The following is a 20,463-nucleotide window of genomic DNA, read 5'->3' on the forward strand; positions in this document are numbered from 1 at the left end:
GTGGGGTATAATTTACCTTTTTTGGAAAACATAATAAGATACATTTTTATCTTAGCTTGAGGCCTTATGATAGTGCAGACCATTGCAAAACTATCGGTTACAGTGTTTTATGGCAGGCCCTGGTTGCCACAAATTGTAAGAGTTTGATGTAACTCTTTTTAAAGACAAAACTGTATCTAAGAATTCAGGATCGTTGGCGAGACATATATATTTTGTTTTTGCTTTTGGGTTGCAACGGGTTTCGCATTATTATATGCACAATTAAACAGTATGTACTTAGATAGACAAACACATTATCGACTCCTTCAAAAAGTGCAATCAAGCACAAAATGACCTAGGAATGACAAAAATATAATGAAAAACAGTTAATTGAATTGTTATTGTCTTTTATTTTTTATACATTATATCTGCAAATCATATTTGCCCTTTTTTATGTTTTTATGTTATAGGTTCAAACTTTACCCTAGGTCAAAAACTATACAGCTATATGTATATCAGAAGAAGACCACTAAATAGAAAATACTAAAGAAATAAAGAAGAAATAGTGTTTATAAGGACAAAAAAATAAGTTATCATGGTCAACTTATTCATAGCCATGATCTTAGTTGAGGCTTGAAGAAATGTAAGAGTAATAGTTATAAGGAAAGTTTCTACAGTAAAAACTAAAGATAAAGTTTAAATTTATTAAGCTTAAACAATTATTCAATATTATTAATTTTTGTAATTTGTCAACAATTAAATGAAATATGAAATGTTCGAAAACACTTAAATGTCGTGTTCAAATCTCAACATACGCAAATCTTTATTCCCAATGCACTCTGTCAATATCTCAGAAATTATATATATTTACATTATTTTAAATTGAGCTTAAATACCAAGAAAACTTGGTAGAGCGCAAAACACACGACCTAAATCAATTTGAGTGATTTATCTCAAAATATTCCAAAGTTATGGTCGATTATTTATTTTTACGTTTTGTGTTACCTTGACCTCTCCAAATTTAATGGCCTCTTAATTTGACCATATACAGGTGAGGACTCAAAAATTTTAAAAAGCCGTTTTCACTTCTACATATTTTTATTTTGTGTCATTTTTATGGCAAACTTTTGAAGCAAATTCAAATTTACAAAATCAAGAGTAAAAAAATATTTATTTATTTATCGAATAACCTGTTATACAATATTTGTTTGTCTACGTATTTAAATATTGATTTCAATATGGTTTTTGTCTTACACACATTATTTTAGAGTGATATAACTAATTCATTCAAATATTATTTGTCTATGTAATGGAATAACTTAATTAAAAGTTCATATAAATAGTTTTTTTAGGAGACTAATATTTATGTGATTAAACATGATGATCTATTTGGCCGTTACGTGGTTCACTCCAAAAAAAAAAACACAATATTCTTATGTCATAGAACCTTAAAAAATAGTTATTTTTAACCATATTTGTACCAACTGTGGTACACTCACCAATTTGAAAAAGATATATACGGTATACCTCAGGAGCAACCTGATAAATAAAAGAAATTTGAAAAAACTAAAACAATACCTTTTTTTAATAAAACAATTTGGTCAAAATCGGTTTAAAAAATGAGATACGACAAAATCGGGGAAAAATCGGTCTCGGTCCGAGTCTCAACACCACTGTATTAATACTAATGTTTCGTTTCGGTCTGAAAATCCTAGACCGGTCCAAGACCGATATGATTCGATCCGTTAAATAAGTTCGGTCTAGATGAGTCCCAAAGAAAAATTCGGACTGGATCTGTCTTTCAAAAAAAAATTGGTAAGATCGGTCTCATTTAAACATCGGGTTTGATAGTTTCTATAGATGAATTCAAATGTATTGCAAAATTGTAAACATTGGCACAAAAACGTCGTATGAAGTATTGCATGTATCATATTTGTACAGCACATAAATCAAGGTAGGGGAGAGAATCAAACGATAGATTGAGATCGAAATATCGGTCCTAATCTAAAAAAATTAACTCAAGACCGGACCAAAAAATACTCTTGGACCAAGTATCAAAATACTAATAAATACACAGTTTAGAATTTATGTATAATGCATATGTACAACCAAGTAGAAACATATGCATAAGTTATTAGGCTATCATGAATGGGGAAACTTGTTTTATTTTATTTTTAAATACATATCTGTGTTTCTAGAGAGATATTTTTTTTTCGAGATCAAAATATGCAGCGTAATATCTTTGAGATCGTTGTTATTCAGATTCCCATTATTTTTTTTTCTCTCCGAATGATGACCCCCATCAAGATAGGTGAAAAAAAGAAAAGAAATTATACTGATTAGGTACCTAGTAGAGATGAGTCCATCCAGAACTTCAATGAAAAAATACCCGTATATTACAGACAACAAAGGGTACCCTGTGGGTAATTACTCGTTGGTGAGAACCCAGGCATTTATCATAAATATATCACTACTATTGATGAGTAATTTCGAATAGTTCCCTTCTTATATGAATACTTATATACAAAGTCTGCTCAGAAAAAAAAAAAAAAAAAATACTAGCCCCTTGAAAAATCTAGAATACTAAAAATACGGGATCATTTTTAGAATTGTATAGAGGTACTTCTGTTATAAAATAAGGTAAATTTCGGGAATAAAAAAAAAAGTTATATATTTTCCGTGAAACCAACATATTGATAAAAAGTCCAACTAATAATTGAACTTGTAATATAACAATTATTAGTATTGTTCCATAGAGTCTTTCTTCAAACTAGAATAAGTTCTTCATTTCAAAGTAAGTAAGCTACTTTGTTTGCCTCATCTTCAACAAAATAGCAAATTAAATTCTCTACAACTTCAAAATTTGTATCTTAAAAATCACCCTTAATATTTGTTTCTGTTGACATATGAGACGTTGACGTCACAAGGTAGTACTTATTTTTTATATCGCAAATCGCCTCTCTGTATACAAAGACAGAACACTGATTAGTATTGTTGTTTCGTTAATTATATAGGAACAAGGACCACAGTCGAGTCAATCCCATTTAGTCCAGTCCTATTTGTAGGTCCTTAAAGAAGGTAAAATCGATCCCTCGTGACGTCATTGTAGGTACTTTTCCTTTTTTAATTATTCCGTTATATAATATGTATAATAAATTGTACATATAAATTATATTGTATTAAATTAAAAATAAGAATATTCTTTGCAATGTATTACTCGGGGGAGAATCCCCGTAACCAATCCAAGGTGAGTTCAAATCGAGTTGCAAGTCTTCAAAATATGGACTCGAGTCCAAGTCCCACCTCTGCAACTAATTACATGTTATATACATCGGTATCGACTTTTAAATTTAATAATTGTAATTGAATTTGATTATATCAGTACATAGTTAATTCATGCAATTTACTGATTGGAATTAATGATGATTACTATTCCAAATATATACAAATAAGCCATTCAAAACAACTTACGATAGGGTAATGACTAATTCAGTTTGTTTTAAAAATTAATTTCCTGTAGTGTTAATGAATGACATTTTATCTTTAAACAACATAAATAACCTTTAATTGATTATTTAAAATAAAAAACCTACGCATAAAACATTTTAAAGATAATTAATATGAATGTATTACTATAATATTTTTGGGTCTTCAACAAAAAAATGTATTTTTGTATATTCTGATTAAACCACTACCCCATACAAATACATTCATTCTGTCTAATGACTGTGTCACAACTAATTTAGATTCTTGAAGGGTCTAAGGATTTGGATTTTATTTTATGTTTATGTTATTCTAAAATAAATAATAACGCCATTTATTAATGCAAAAATATAAGCTCATAACATAAATTGAAAATTTATATTATGCGTGATATTATTTACTCAAATTGCTTTAAAAATTAAGTTTTAATCAAATATTAAATTAAATGCATCCTTTAGTTAGTTAGGAGAATAAGGGTATACAATTTATTAGCCTAATGTACATCATTGTTATAAATAACCTTTTTTTTTTATTATTATCTACATTACTTTTTTTAAGGTTGAAGGACGATTAATTAAATGTATTTATATACCCACGAATCTTTTGTTAACGAACAAACTTAATCCGTATGTATTTGAATTTTGGCTCATACATACATAGGTATGTATGAAAAATGACATCGTTTTTTTGTTTGCTTGTTCTGTCAATAAATTGATTTTTTTAAGAAGACTTCCTTTACCTACCTCTAAAATAACAATTGTATAAGGAGATGCGCTAGAACTAATCTGAATGAAGATATTCTAATCTATTTGAATTAGAGTTGTAAAAAATATGATCTAAAACGAGTGCAATACTTTTTGTAGTTGCGATAACATATTAATTAATTCTTTTTACTTTTCTAAAATTTCTTTTGTTTCAATAAATATTACTTACATACTCAGAGTCATGGTCCTTTTGGAATGGTACAGGATATCATTTATTTAGTAATTAGTGTTGGGCTTCGGTCTGAAAATCTTAGACCGTTATTGTTTTTGTTGGACTGAACTAATTGGGTCCTTTAGTAAAGTTCGGTCTAGACGGGTCTCATAGAACAATTCAGTCGAGTTCGATCCCAAAAAAGTCGGTCTTATTTAAAACTCAGTCAAAACCAATTTTACAGATAAATTGCTTATAACGTCATACAGCTGAGCCCAAAACTATTCTTACTTTCACAAAAATTCCAAGAAAACATATTTAAATGTTCATGTTGGATCTACAAACTCATTTAGAATATCCTTTGTCAATCAAAAACTACTCTTAACTACAAAAATATAATTATCTATGCATTTTTCGGAGTAAATTAACAAAACTTCGTTTTTGGCGTTTCATAAGTATTCATACCCAAAGAGCAAAATGACTTAATACACTGTCACATGGCCTCTGTCATTCTTCTAATATTGAATACGCTTGGGATAAGTCCTTACCAAATTGAGGAAAATACTGGGATCGATTTTGGCACACTCTTCATGGCCGAATCTCTAAAGGGCCATTGAAATTTGTTGGATGTATTTTCCAGACTGTTTTTTTCTATGTAGTCCATAGATTCTCAATGGGGGTAAGGTCAGTATTTTAGGCTAGCCAGTCTATGATCCTAACCTAATGCCTATTGAGCAATTCCTGGTTTTTTAATAGTTTTTTAATGACCCAAAGGTCTTGCTGGAACCACAAATATCTTCCAAGCTTAGGCACCTTTGCTGATTGATGCAGATGCATTTCAAGAATCTCGATGTAGACTTCCTTTTTTATGGTGCCATCAATTTTGTGAAGTTCTCCACTTCTAATATTAGCAAAACAATGCCAAATCATGATGGTTCCACCACCGTGTTTCACTGTTGGAATAGTGTTTTTAGGGTTCAAGGCTTGAGCCTTCTTTTACAAAATTTACCGATGTTGATTTTGGCCAAACAAACTCCACCTTTTTCTCATCTGACCAAAACACAGTGCGCTAAAAGTTTAGTTCACCATCTTTGTGGTCATGGACACACGTCAGCCTGGCTTTTATGTGTCTACTCTTGAGGAGTGGAGTCCTTCTTGCGTAAAACCCTTTGTACATATGATCGTCAAACCCAAGTTCCTGTTGCTTTCAACCCCTGCTGGATGGATTTGAGAGTTGTTGTTGGATTCTCGGCAACCCCTCAGACTGCATATCGCACTTGTTTTGAGCTCAGCTTCGACTTCCTACTATCGAGAAATAATCTTGATGTGGCCAGTTCTTTTGAATTTGGTAATGATCCCTTGGACATATAATTTTGTTATGAAAAACTTGATGCAAATGTCTTCATAGCTTGATTATGGAAATGGACTACAAGGTGGCGAATGCCCTCAATGTACTCTTTGTTGTTAGTCATGTTGATGTTTGAATAGGTCTGAAGCAAGAAATTGGCTCATCACACTTGTATATTTCAGAAGATACTTAAAGGAAATTCTTGATCTCTCGAGTAATTTATAGAAATCTTTGAATCTTTCCAGACTTCACCATAATAAAAAAAAAAACAGAAAGTTTGTTTATTATTTTTACCTTTTCGAAAGAAGCAAAAATTATTTCGAGGCATAAAAAACTATTTCATAAAAGAAGTTTATATTTTGAGTCAATGAATAGTAATTATTATCCAAGACATTACAAAAAAAAAAATTAAAAAATTATTAAAGATTTCTGATATAGATATGGCAAATATTGAAAGGGCACGAATACTTTTGGACTCAACTATATGTGTTTTTAAATTGTGAACTTAGTAAAATGATGTAATACAAATTTTAAACAGCGACTACTGGCTCTTGGCAGAACTCAAAAAGATGCTCCGTAGAAAGAGATTTGGCTCAGAACAGGAAGTGATTGTCGAAACTGAAGCATATTTTGAAGGTCTCAATAAATCGTTCTACACCCATGGTATCGAAAAGCTAGTTGGAATTATTGTATCGTTCTAAAAGGAGATTATATTGATGAATAAAAATGAATTTTGGCAAAAAAAACGTTGTTTTCCCATCTAGGCTCGGGACTTATTGACCGATGTATGATGTTTTTCGAGATAAGGACTGAGATTTGTTTTTATTTGTTTTTTATTTTTATAGCTGCGCATATCTAATTAATATAATAAAACGTCATTACAGCCAAACTCCTCTTCTTTCAAACAGTCTTCAAATTGTCAGAGTCTCATGTCATTTTTAGGTGTTTGTTGTTTTAAATTCCAGCAAGTCTTGATTCATTACGTGGGCCGGTAATCATCTACGAATGATTATATAATTACAAATAATTATATCATTCATTTGATATAATTATTTGTTGTTGTTGTTGTTTTAAAACACAACATTAATTGCGTTTGTATTTCGTTAAAGCATTAATAGTGCAAATCCTTCAATAATTGCTAGCATCTGTTATGTAGTTATTGTATTATTTTACAAAACAGCATACTTAACTGCAGTTGATTTCATTATCTAAAGATGACGTGATTCTAATTATGTATATAGTAATATAGTTTTAAAAATAATAATTCAAAACAATTGAGAAGGAAAAAATAGAAGAGGAGACAAACTTTGCACAAGGTTGATGAGTCATTGACTTCAGTTGACAAAATAAGTATAGTTAGAGTTGAGATAGAGCAAGGAATCCTCTACCGATAAATATGGTCAAATTAAAAACCGTATTTAAAATAACATCTAGAGAAAATAGTGTGAATTTTTTTTGATAAGGTTTTAATTAAAGGAGAGGACATTTGGTGTCTCAAACGTTGATATTTTACTACTTAAAGTACACAAACTTTCAATAAATCTCTATTAAACTCCATCAAATGGCTTTCAGAATATAAAAAGACTGAACACCTGGATTGAATACTACTTGACACCAATGATAAATAGTGATATTTGAATTAAATCAAAGCAATATGTACTGAAAATCCCTATTATGGAATGCCTAAATATGTACAATTAATCTTTTAAAAAAATTCAAAATTCTTTTTGGGATGTACCTAGTAGGAGAGATAGAAATATGATACATTAGAGAAAAATATATTATATCCAGCGACATAGTTAATCCATTATCTAGGATGTGGAAATAAGACTGTAGTTATTAAGATATTTTAGGGGTTGACATATTTTTTTAAAACATCATTTTAAAGGGATACATTTCTGATAGAAAGAAAGGTTGAAGTCCTTGTATTTATTGGTCCGATTTTGACAACCAATAGTTATCTAATTTCCGTAATATTAACGAAAAAGGTGTTTTTACTACTAAAAACATGGTTGTTTAGGCCACTAAAATGCCCAAATTTAACAATGCTGACGCCACATGAAACCCCTCAATATATATATAGACGCATTATGGATGAGCTATGCATGAAATGTTCGTATACCGTTTAGTATGTAGGCATGTAATGTATATCTTTAAATCATGTTGTCTAGTCTCATAACATGTAGGCTCGTTTTCACTCCTTTCTGCTTGTTAATAAAATAACTTAAGTTGAGTGCGTTGCATCATAAAAGATGCTGATGTATTGTGTCGTCACAATACCAATATTTTTGTACCAGTTTCTGTACCTGTATATGTATCAGTATTCCAATACTTTTATATTCTTTTTTGAATAAAAATGTCTGTCGTTAAGGGGAATGGAAATATACTTACAGGAGCATCTGTAAGAACTTTTTGTTAAGGATAGGGCTACCCACAAATTTGACAGTATATTTTATTATGTAGTGATGATGCTACAAGTACAGATACCACTATAAAATATGACCTTCCAGTATGTAAAAAATAGAACCAACCCGAAAATCAATATGGTAACCCTGACCATTTGAAGAACATTTGAAGCAGCTTATCATGACGTTTTATTAGACTACCTGCAAGAGTAAGAAAATAAATTGTGATGAAAATCTTGTTTATTTGGACATGTTAAAAGAAGAATCAAAATGGTAACCCTGTCACTTAGATCAATCGACATTGGAGTAATTATTCAGAGTACTCCAACAAGGACTTACAATTCTAACTCTGCAACAAATCCTCAAGGTTACTCAGCTTCTTTTATGAGCACAAGCTAATGTTCAATCAGGTTTTGCGTATAATTGAATTAAGTAGGAAAGGAAATTCATGAGTCAGGAGTGAAATAATAATGACAACAGCTAAGGAAAAGAAAATTAATTCTTTAGATTTCTAATTCTAAAAAAACGGGTCAGCTAAAAAATACATACGATTTCCATCACTAGAAATAAATACAAATGTTACTTCGTTGCTATAGCAAGGACATATAGGCGGGAATTTTTTCAATGAGATCCTCAATTCCATTCTAAATCTTACCAATACTCATATTTATAAATAACTCCCCAACAACACCTCAGTATTACTTCCCGCCTTTTCACTAGTGATTACTTTAAATTTTGATGTTTAGCTTTGGAAGATAAAAAAACACTATTCAGATTACCAAATAGAAAAAAATATCGCACGGCTTAAGGTCATATTTTATATAACTTTAGCTGGATAGACTTATAAAATTATCCATGTTTTAACTTTTAAAATTAGTATGTACTGCATAAGTATGTACCGGTTTGCAATACTTAAAGTAATCAAATAGTCAGTCAATATGGAGTCATTTGCAAATAAGTCTCTACAGCACATATGTGAGTATACCCAAAAAGGAACAAGAAAGAAAAAAAGTTCTACAACCAAATCTACTAGATTGAATGACTACCGTCTTTTTCTCATATTTTTTAACCTGCTATTTTGATCATCTCCATCGGAGTTTTTGTTGGTTTTTTTATTTTGCCCTGCCCGAAGTGAACTTCTATATGAAATACTGTTAAAAATAGATCATGAAATAAGAAAAAACATAAAATTTTGTAAAGTATTGTACAATACACATCTTATAGAGTTATGAATATATAATAATACTTATTACTTCGTTAACTTTTTTGTATTTACTTGGCAACCTTTCCTTAAAAAAAACAAAAAACAGAATATTTACCCAAAATCAGGGGGTAAATGGCCCATTATTTTTAAAGTAATTGTTTATTTTGGTTGAAATTGATGTTCCCTTGTAATTTTTAATCCAAATATGTATCACTTTAAAACAGATTAAATGTTGGTTTTCTTTTGGAAAAATTATGAAATCATTCCCTAAATTTTAAATGTATAAACAAAAAATATATCTATGTAATGAGTTTGAACCAGGTAAATAATAGTTAATAAAATTAGTATGATATGAAAAACAAAAAATACTAAATACGGCTACAATTCGAATAGAAGAAATGCTTAATCACTTCTCCGTTAGTAGTTATCATTTGACATTATTTATACTAGAAACTATTCATGGATTAACGAGCAAGCATAATATGAGGCAAGAGCATATTTCCATCATTTTTACAACAGAAAAAACAAACATTTGCATTTGATTGTAATAAATATTGCATATTCTAGTTTAAAAATTCAAAGGGAACATCTATTTCAACCAAAACAAACAATAAGGACGTATAAACTTCATTTATTTATATATTAAGGCGAAATATCATTGAGGCAAAATGCATTTAAGGAGAAATGGTTTAAGGTCAAATGTCCGGATGCAAAATAGCTTAAAGCAAAATTACCAGGTACCAACGTAACACCCAGATAGCATTAAAAATAAACTTAATAGACTCCTGTTCGATTGTATTAAAAAATATATTTCCTTAAAACCCCAGGTAAATAATATATTTATGTTGTACCGTCTCCCCACTCTATTACGTAATTGACGTACAGACGTAGAGGAAGAAGCGGTGCTCTGGATTTTCTATTGCCGAGCATAGAAGGTACGTTATTTATTTTCCATTACTGACTTGTTAGTATAAGTGAGGATGTAGCCATTCGATATCGGAACCACTTTTATCCATAAGAAATTAAAGGCTTCTTCAATATTGTTATAGGATAAATATCTAAGATTCCCAATCCACTGTAGTGTCTTTTAACAATCCATCTACCCCTGTCCAACCCTGAGCTTTTGCTATCTTCGATCTGTCACAAATTGTTTGTCGTATGAGAAATATGAATATGAATATTTTTAGTGCTTGGATTGGACATATTATCTTGGGTTTTAGCTTAGAAAATATATATCATCTTGGACCCTTAATAAGCTAATAAAGAACAATTTCTGCAGTATTTGTTGTAAAGGGAAAACAAGTTTCATATTGAATTTCAGTCTGAACATTTTAAACCACATGTTTTTTATCATTTATATCATTAGAGTTCAAAAAAATGTTGAGTTTCTTTGTTAAAGATCAAATAAAGCAGTCAGTCAAACTGTCCGAAATTGACAGAATAATCAAAGCAATTATAAAAATATTACTGAAGTTTATCTTAGAGGAATAACCCGATCGATGAAATTACTGATGTAAATTTTAAAGATGATTTTGAAAGTTCTTAGAAGAGCTTTGTAATCAAATATGAAAGATAATTAATTTTGATAAAATTGAATAATTACTAAGTTTCCCAAAACCTAGTATTTCAGCACCATATTTGATGTCCATTTCCCTTTTATTTAAAAAACACCAAAAAATACTATCTTGATGATCAATAGAGGTTTAATCGTTTATCTGCACCGAACCATTTTCAAATATCGATAGAAATTTCTTGAATAAAGATAAGAAAATAAATCATAATATTAATATTCTTGTAGGCTCGGCTTTTTTTTTTTTTTTTTTTTTAACCTTGGATTTTAAAAATCTGGGGTTTTGTTGAAAAGTTCACTGGCAGCCCTAAAATTAAGTCCATTGATAAAGTGTAGACTTGCAATGTTTGTCCTTTGCCATCCTTTCATTTGTCCTTCATCACCTTGAAATCAAGAATGATTTTTTTGAAAGAATGATTTTTACACCTCAAAAGAAATTCTCCCATTTTTGTCTACGTCGTCTCACTGAAGAATTCATCCCACAATTTGAGGTGGGTATTAAAACTCAGAGGCTTGTCTCTCCCTATCTGCTATAAGAGGGGAACTAGGAATTTTTTCCACGAGTCTGACGTCAGATTCTAAAACAGTCCAAGCCCTTGACTACTTCTAGCATTTCTTAGGGACTCATAAATATGATTAAATAATACTTGATATTTAAATAACATTTTGGGTCGTACATATGGTATATTATTTTTGAGGAAATATAGGCCAAGGTAAATGTCACTATCTGTTTTTTTTTTTTTTTCATTCTTTGAAAGAGAATCAAATATGTTGTATTAATTTAGATTTTTCTTTTTTGGCAATGTTAGACATTTTTTCAACTGACTGCTAAGGGATTAGCAATTTTCTATTTTTAAATATTTTGTTGTATCAAAAAGTATTTTTGCTAAGAAATCTGTGTAGGTGGATATACTCCTATGCATATAATATATATTTCTACCCTCAATAAAAATGGCACATTCCATATGTTTACTACACGCTCCCACTTCATTACATTTATTGTATAGCACAACCTTTCCACTGAAAAAAAAGGGATAAGGACCAAACTCAGCTGGTAGTTATCTCATTATTCATGACTATAAAATAATTGCTGGAAATAGTTCACAGGTTAAAAAGAACTAATTCTAACTCAACCAATCAACGATTAGAGCACTGATTAGGAGAAAAGAAGCAAAAACATCGACAAAATATACGGTATATTTTTGTGTTGGTGAGGTAGGCCGTACTCCATAAATATTTAGTGTTGAAGTACGGTCCGAGACCCAATTTTTTTAAAATTCGGTCTTAAGTGATTTTTTTACACCTATTTGGATCAACATTTTTGTCTGTACCGCGATCTCAGACCAGTGATAGCTTCATCTTGTTTAGTCAAATTTCGTCTTACTACATTTATTCTCGTCTTTTTTTCGCCAAGAAAAGAAAAGATTTGAAAATTTAAAAAACTGTTGCATTTTGTCTTCGTAATCTTCATATTACAAACATTTGTTGACGAATACATTTTTTTAGTCATTGCTGATGAAATTAACACTCACTCACACCGTTGATCGAAATTTCAAATTGTGAACCGATTTTATACCTACCTTGTGTCACAAACAGTAATTTAATATGACGTCATTGCCCCAATGTTTACAATTTGGAAACACAGATGAAATCATCAATAATTTATCTATAAGGTTGGTTTCTTTGCAAATGATCTAGACTGAATTTTTATTTGACACCAGTCCAAATTGAACTTCTTTCAAGGACCTGAAAAAAAAACACTAATGGCAGGACTGGGCTTAAATATTGCTGAGCCCTATTAAAAAATGATTGTCTAAATCCAATCTGAGTAGAGATAAGGATAATAATTTATAACTCAGGCTAGGGCTGTGTTTACCATGAGCGTTGGCTGGAGCAAAGATGAATCTGCTAGGCTCTTTTTTTTCTTTGAAAATTTGAAATTAATTTCGATTCTTATTAATTTTGTTTAGAAAATATAATGGGGGATCTTTTATAACTTTTTTTTGGGAAAATAAATGTATAATTTGACCTTTTTTAGAATATGCATTTTAAAAATATCAATCGATAGCCCATTGCGGCTGCATAGGTTGGAGTGGCCAATAGCCGATACTAATGCAAATTACTCACGGCCTTATGTGCTAACACAAAAATATATAGTTTATTTTTTTGTCAACTGTCGATGTCTCTGCTTCTTTTCTCTTAATCAGTCCTTTGAACATTGGTTGACTGAATTAGAATTAACTCTTGTTAAGCTGTGAAAACTTCTCAATAATTATTGAATAATACATCCTTAGATTGGAAGAATTGTCCCTAAATTGGTTAACTATCAACTGATTTTGATCCCTTTTTCTATATATTTTCGTATGAAAGGTTCCATGATACGATAGAGGTCACGATGTGCACTATGAATAGTATATATTTGTCCATTTCAGTCAAACATAATCTTATTATAGACACGATTTTCATTTCTTTTAGGTACACAATATATCATTGGGTCAACCACAACCATAAATAAAGGATAAATTTCCATTGTGTCATTGTTCTTCATGATAGCTTGAAAAGTGCATGTGTTAATCCATGAGTAGGTACAAAGAAAAAAGGCATTTTAAAAATACATACCTATCAGGAATAATAACAACCTTGAAGAAGATGGATTTGAAGGTTAGATATAAGTCTTTTTTTCTTCTTCTTTTTACTTTGAAGTATACAACATACGTCATTTATTCAATTTAATGCTTTTAACAACAACTAAGAAACAATCAAAAATAAAATCAATAAAAATACGGTAAATCCCTTTTGAATTTTAGGCGCGGAGTAAATAGAAAAATGTTTATTTCATACTAAATATGAATAATCTTATAAAATAAATAAGTAAATAAGAATTGAAGGAATAGTGTTAGATTCAGGGTTGGATCAGTTCGCCCTTTTCTCGTTCAAGCGTTCATTTCCTTAAATTCATGTGTTCATTTTTTTTAAAACAAAATAACGACCAGGTGATCACTTATTGTCCAAAATAAGTAGCCTACGGGAAATCCTTTTTACTGGTGGGGAGATGTCAATTTTGAGGTACAAGATATGACGTCACCTAATCATTTTTCTTCGTTATGTATGCAATCTTACCCTGTTAATTCATTAAGGCTGTGTAGTCCTCAGCACCCCTAGCGGACAAAAAAATTATACTTGTAGGCAACTAAATTCGGACAAGAATTGTTTACTTGGTCGTCGTTTCGCCACTTGAAAATATGTCCTTGGAGAATAATAAAAAAGGAGCAAAGAAAAAAACGCTCAACAGAAATATTTTTTCTATTTGTCGTTCAATTTTTAGGTGTTTATGAGCTCAAGCGTTCAAAAACAAACGGAAAGCATGAATAACCTAATTTTGTCCTCAATATCCATGCTTGTTGTATTCGAAAAGTTGTCAATTATTCATTAAATAGAGTATTTTGGAAAATATTTATTTACATGTAATACAAAATTACACATTTGGGGCCATATTTCGCGTTCAAGCCGTAGTTTGGAGACCCCTGATCTACAAACGCATATTATGAAAGCTAAAAATGTGCGACACGTAAAATAGTACACGATCTAACTAAAAAACATCAATATCTGCAAGATGGTACAAATGTACTAAGTTGGAGGAACAGGAAAATCAGTTAACAGACTATTAACAATAATAAACACAAGATTGCACCACTATCCTCGGCTATGTATACAAACTACTAATAATTATTAAACAACTCTCATGCCCCATTAGACAGATTTAGAAACCACTACTGAAGATAAGATTAATCAATACTCAAATACAGGGGCGTTGTTAGCTTTTATCATTAGGGGGGCTTAGTCCCAAAAATTATCAACACTGTTATATCATTATTTTATTATTTATATAAATAGGTTTATTATGTATATATGATAAAAGTTGGGGGGGGGGTCAGGTTCCCCCAATAGCGACACCGTTGCTCAAGTATTTCGATTTGTTTTAATCATTGGAGTTGGGTCATGTCTTACAAATATTATTTCAGGAGCGAGTTAGGAAAAATGTTCCCTTTAGTCAAGTCGAGTTTACTTCGAGTTTGAATAATACACGAATCCAACACTACACTGTACAAGATGGAGTATTCCCTACTTAGATATGACATGGGGTGAGGATTAAAGTATAATAATATCCTCCTACGCATTTTTTAAGCGCATTCCAAAAAGGTTTGCCTGGTGGTACGAACAAGTCACATGGATGTATATTGTTAAAGATCGCTCTGTAGAATGAGTTATATTTATAGCAACAGCAACAAAGAATATTATGTATTGATATCTGAGCATAATATACTTTAAATCAAATTTCCAGCCAATTTCAAACTACATTTATATTGTAGTTGAATCGAATCTACATCTCTTTGACCTGGTAAAAGTATTTTTTTTAAAGATTTGCTTGCCTATTTGAAGTGATCGTTCTAAGGTGTACCTACACAGTACGCGTATTTGGTTGATTCACTTACTTCTTCCACACACACAAACAAACAGTAACTTGAATGAGTCAGAAGCGCTCAAGATAGATAATACATAACCTGTTGTTGTTCTAGCAGGTCCACCAACAACAGCGATAATAGTAGTATACTACTCAAAATAATTTCGGGCATTTATTAAAGCATAGATACAACGAATGAACGGGTCAAACATAGGAGACGAAGAAACATATTCAGACACCTGGAAGTTAATTTAATCAAATAACTTTAATTTTTAACATCTTCAAAGTATTTAATAACAACTTATTACAGTTCAGTGGTGTAGTGATTGCTCCTTCAAAGTTTTCTATATATTTTGCATGAAACCATAGTTTGAAAAAAGGAAAAAAATAACAACGTATATATATATATATATGTAATACCCAATACCTACGTGTGATTCAATTCAAAAAAGAAAAAACGAGCATCTGGAGAAATATTGTATTAGATGATTTAATATTACATGCATGTACTTTTTTACGAGACATGACAAACCAAGAGTTAGTTGAATGGAACAATAAGAGTTTGCAAGATCCCTTAGAATTTGGTGCAGGAGAAGAATGGATTTCTAAGCGTAAAGTTGCAACCATCACTAAGAAAAATATAGAGAAAAGAGTAAAGAGACAAGTTGTCTTGGAAGATGGACGAGTGATTGAAGAGGATATTCCTAAAGTCACTGTTGATACAGTTGAAGATACGCGTACAAATGAAAACGAGTTGGATGAGGATAAAAGTATACTTCCCGCCAATGATTTGCATAAGGTTGTAGATCGTTATTGGATTCCTGGTGATAAAATCCTTTCTGAAAAACAAGAGCAAAATATAATTACTCAGGATATGTCTGAGAGAACTACAACAAGTGCTGCAGGTTACAATATGGGTGATTTAAAAACTTCTGATTTGGAAAAAGTTCTCAGACAGGGAAGAACCGTCAAAAGTGTTATCACTCCATACGATAATGATTCAAACTCTATGGCCATACAAGGACATGTAACTTCGCAATCTTCGCATAGAAATCGAAAAGTGGACAAGGAAAATGTTCACGAAATTCAAAGAATCCATGGAGACAAACTTCGTACTGACCGTTATGTTACCAAGGAATTTGCTGAGGATAGAGGTAGTGAATCTCCAGCTGGAGGTGACGAATCAACTGAAGAAACAGAGTCGAGAGACGGCGATAAACGACAATTTTCTCGGAGAAAAGAGGATAGATACATTGACTATTACAAGGTTCCAAAAGGCAAGACAATTAATGAGGGAACTAAGTTTGGAAGAGGGATTCATATGACATCTCACGATGTAGATGATAGACCTGTTCCAATACCTAGAAGAGATAAATCCTTGGGCTACGAAAAAAAACATAAACCCCCTGAAACACGCTTAAATAATAAAAGATGGAGTATTGCATCTTCGTCTCAAGATGATTATCCGTCTAGGACACCAGATCCTTTAAATAGAGAAAGACATGGAAAAATTAAGCGTTCAATGTCATTTCAGTCGAAGGATGCTCCATTTCAATCCAATGGCTTAAGAGAAAAACCTAATAAAAATAAATCTTTCTTGGGTTCTTTAAAATCCCTTTATTCCTCAGTCCTCCTTTTACCACAACACCCTAAGGAGCATTACCACATTGAGCAACAAAGAGAAAGAATTGAAAAAGCCAATAAAGATTGGTTTGAAGATGAAGGTTACGAAAATGAATCGCCAGAATATGATGATAATACACCAAAGCGTCCTCCAAGGAAGTATAAATCAGGACAAAATTTGAATAGTGTACCAGAGCCAAAAAAATCTTCAAATAAATTCCCTTTTTTTACCGTGAGTACTTCGAATTTTGAGATGAAATCTCCTTATTCAACTATGGAGAGAGGTCGTCGTCACAGTCGACCAAAAATTGAATATTCAAGTAGAGACAACTCTACTTCTTCCTACAGGAGTAAAAATCGTAGCTCTCCTTCCAGACATCATCGAAATCATAGTCGAGAGTCTCCTGCAGGTTCAAGACTCCATAGTAATAGAGCATCTCCAGTTGGCCCAAGGCATCATGGTAACCGAGATTCTTCCATTGGTTCAAGGCATCATATGAATAGGGATTCTCCCCCTGATTCAAGACATCATCACATGAATAAGGATTATCCCTCTGATTCAAGACATCATATGAATAGGGATTCTCTCCCTGATTCAAGACATCATCATATGGATAAGGATAATCCTCCTGATTCAAGACACCATATGAATAGAGATTATCCTCCTGATTCAAGACATCATATGAATAGAGATTCTCCCCCTGATTCAAGGCATCATATGAGCAGGGATTCACAAGCAGCTACAGGACATCCTGGTAGCAGAGATTCCCCAATGGGCTCGAGACATCACAGCAACAGAGGATCACCGGTTGGCTATAAACACCATAGCAATAGAGCGTCTCCTATGGGTTCAAGACATCACAGTAACCGAGGTTCTCCTTCCTCCTCCTTGGATAGAAAGTATAGAGCATCTCCTCATCAACGCAGGAGTAGTAAAAGTTCTCCATTTTCTACACTCGAGAGAGCACGTAAAAAGCGACCAACAGTTGTTGTCCCAAATATTGGAACAGCCATTCATCATAACAACCACTCACCCCCTTCTTCGATTGAGCGAACCAAGCACGTTCAAGACTATAACACTGCCTCTTTAGATAGAAGAAACCCTGGGAAAAAAACTCATGTTAGTAGAATGGCTCAAGACAACTATTTTTCATTGGATCGAAAAACTCACAAAAAACATCATCCTCACAAGGACCCACGATTCCCTTCTTCAACCTTGGGCCGTATCTCAAAGTCCCTACAAAACTCCTTCAATAGAATGAGCTCATCCTCACCACCTCGACACCCTCCTCCACCTCCGCCCTCCTCTAATATAGAAACTCCATCCCATGGATATCACCATATGAAAAGAAACTCGACTGACAGTAGTGGGGGATCTGCCCGAGTAAGCACGAACAGCAGTGGCATTCAACGGCGTCAGACCATCTCTACTTACGACTATAATAGAGAAACTCCGCGATTTGAGCCAGAACGTCAACAAAGAGGATATGGAAGCAGATATTTTGGACAGGATAATAATGATAGCGAAGTTGATGTAAGGGAAAGACCTCCACCAGATATGAGAAGACTCCTTCTTAATGGAGTAAACGAATCGAGACGAAATGCCATGAACAAGGAGATCGAGACCAAATCCATTCCTATAAGAGCCGTCTAAGTCAGTTCTTGGATTAATTATTATATCCCATCTATTATATATTATAGTCATAAAATTATAATTATATTACATAATTGTATGATAGCCGGTTTGCTTCTTCTAAACGTTGAATTAATAGTTGACTTGGATCTTTTGAATTCCTTTCAAATGTTAAAATATTAAAGAAAACTATTAATTAGTATATTTTGTTTGAATCCGTATAAGTATTTATGTGTATATTAATAAACTAACTAAAAACAATTTTGTAAGAAAAGTTCCTTATTGATCCCTTATCATGTTGAATCAATTATGTCAGTCCTCCAAAAGTAAGGATTTTTTTAAAAAAAAATAGTATAATACATTTTTCTTAAAAATGTAAAAAAAAAAGAATAACGTTTCTAAATTTATTGATCGTTTAGTTACAGAAAAAATATGGTTTTAATTCTATATCAAAACTACTAAATATGTGTAAGGGAGAGTGGGAAGTGGAAATAGTTCGAAGAGTGTCTTTTTTCAAAAAAGATACAACAATATATTTTACATTACAATTATATAATATCAATGATTGTGGTAAAAATCAATAATTTTTTCTGTTTTTCTTTATGATCCTTGGACAAAGGCTGTTTATGAGAGGATCATTATTTTAGATATAATGTTGTTTTGATTATTTTTCTGAAACATATATTATTTTAACTAATTATTTCGCTATCAAATTAATAAATTTAAGTTATTGTAACACTCAATAGGAAGAGGACAGTTGCGATAAGTGGTGCAATTTTCCTCGATTTGTTAATTATTTGATATAATTATACTTCCCTTCAAGCATATGTTTTAGCTAGAACAAGGACTGGAAGAGTTTTTATAAGTGAATTTATCCAATCTATTAAACTGATCAGCGATCTAAAATATAAATCATAACTATACTATTACACATTGAAATTTAACAATTGACCATTGATATTTTTTTACTGTTACAACGTCAAAAAATAACAGAAATTTCTCAAGTAGTTCTTCCCTAGATATAAATATGTTCAGCCATTACATTACAGGTGAATAGCTTTGATTATTTTAGCCTACATCTTTTTTTTTTTTTTGTAATTATGTATTGATATAAAACATATATATATTTTTCATTTAGAGAACGTTTGTTTTACTAAAAACTATGTACTCATAACTCAAGAAATACAAGAACGAAAATATGTTTCCAACATTTAGTAAAGAAAACTGTTTTCCACCCTATCTACATTGGAAGTGTTTTCCGTCAGCATCGCCTGACTCTCAAATGGGCCTACGTCAGATGACAGGGAAGGGGAAAAAATCATTCCAACAATTACAGGGTAAGTCCCTCAAGGAGAGGTCGAGGAAGATATACTCAGAAAAAAATGATATAGTCCTTTCTAAGAAGTTTTTGGATGTTTGTACATAATTTAAAAAAATAAAATGTTATAATAAAGAAAATACAATTATAAATATTGTAATTGTTGGTGTTCTTTACTTGAATCATAAGAGTTTCTTAAACCTGAAAGGAGTTTGTAACAGCTTGTGAGGATACAATTGTATATCTATGGTATAAAATATAATGCTTTACTTATATTGGAATACAGTTGTATACCTGCGTTTAGTCATGCAATATAACTTAACTACTTAAAATAAATAAAGTATTATATTTGAAACATTACAATGACAACAACTGAAATGCTTAATAAAAACATAATAATTCGACAGAAATGATTAAACGTTTTACTCATTAGGGAATGTCTTCACATCAACGGTAAATATATCATTCCAGTTTATCATGACCTAGGAGTGATAGTGATATCACTACCTAATTAAACTTTGAT

General features: G+C 31.5%; 1 protein-coding gene across 1 annotated transcript; it reads left to right on the plus strand.

Annotated features, from left to right (window-relative positions):
- Positions 1-14,901: 14,901 nt before the first annotated feature.
- LOC121125512 (uncharacterized) lies at positions 14,902-18,883 on the plus strand. The gene has a single exon (XM_040720710.2). The coding sequence runs from the start codon at positions 15,890-15,892 to the stop codon at positions 18,641-18,643; it is 2,754 nt and encodes a 917-aa protein (XP_040576644.1). The 5' UTR covers positions 14,902-15,889; the 3' UTR covers positions 18,644-18,883.
- Positions 18,884-20,463: the final 1,580 nt, after the last annotated feature.

Source organism: Lepeophtheirus salmonis, chromosome 10 (genome assembly GCF_016086655.4).
Source record: "Lepeophtheirus salmonis chromosome 10, UVic_Lsal_1.4, whole genome shotgun sequence".
NCBI lineage: Eukaryota > Metazoa > Arthropoda > Copepoda > Siphonostomatoida > Caligidae > Lepeophtheirus > Lepeophtheirus salmonis.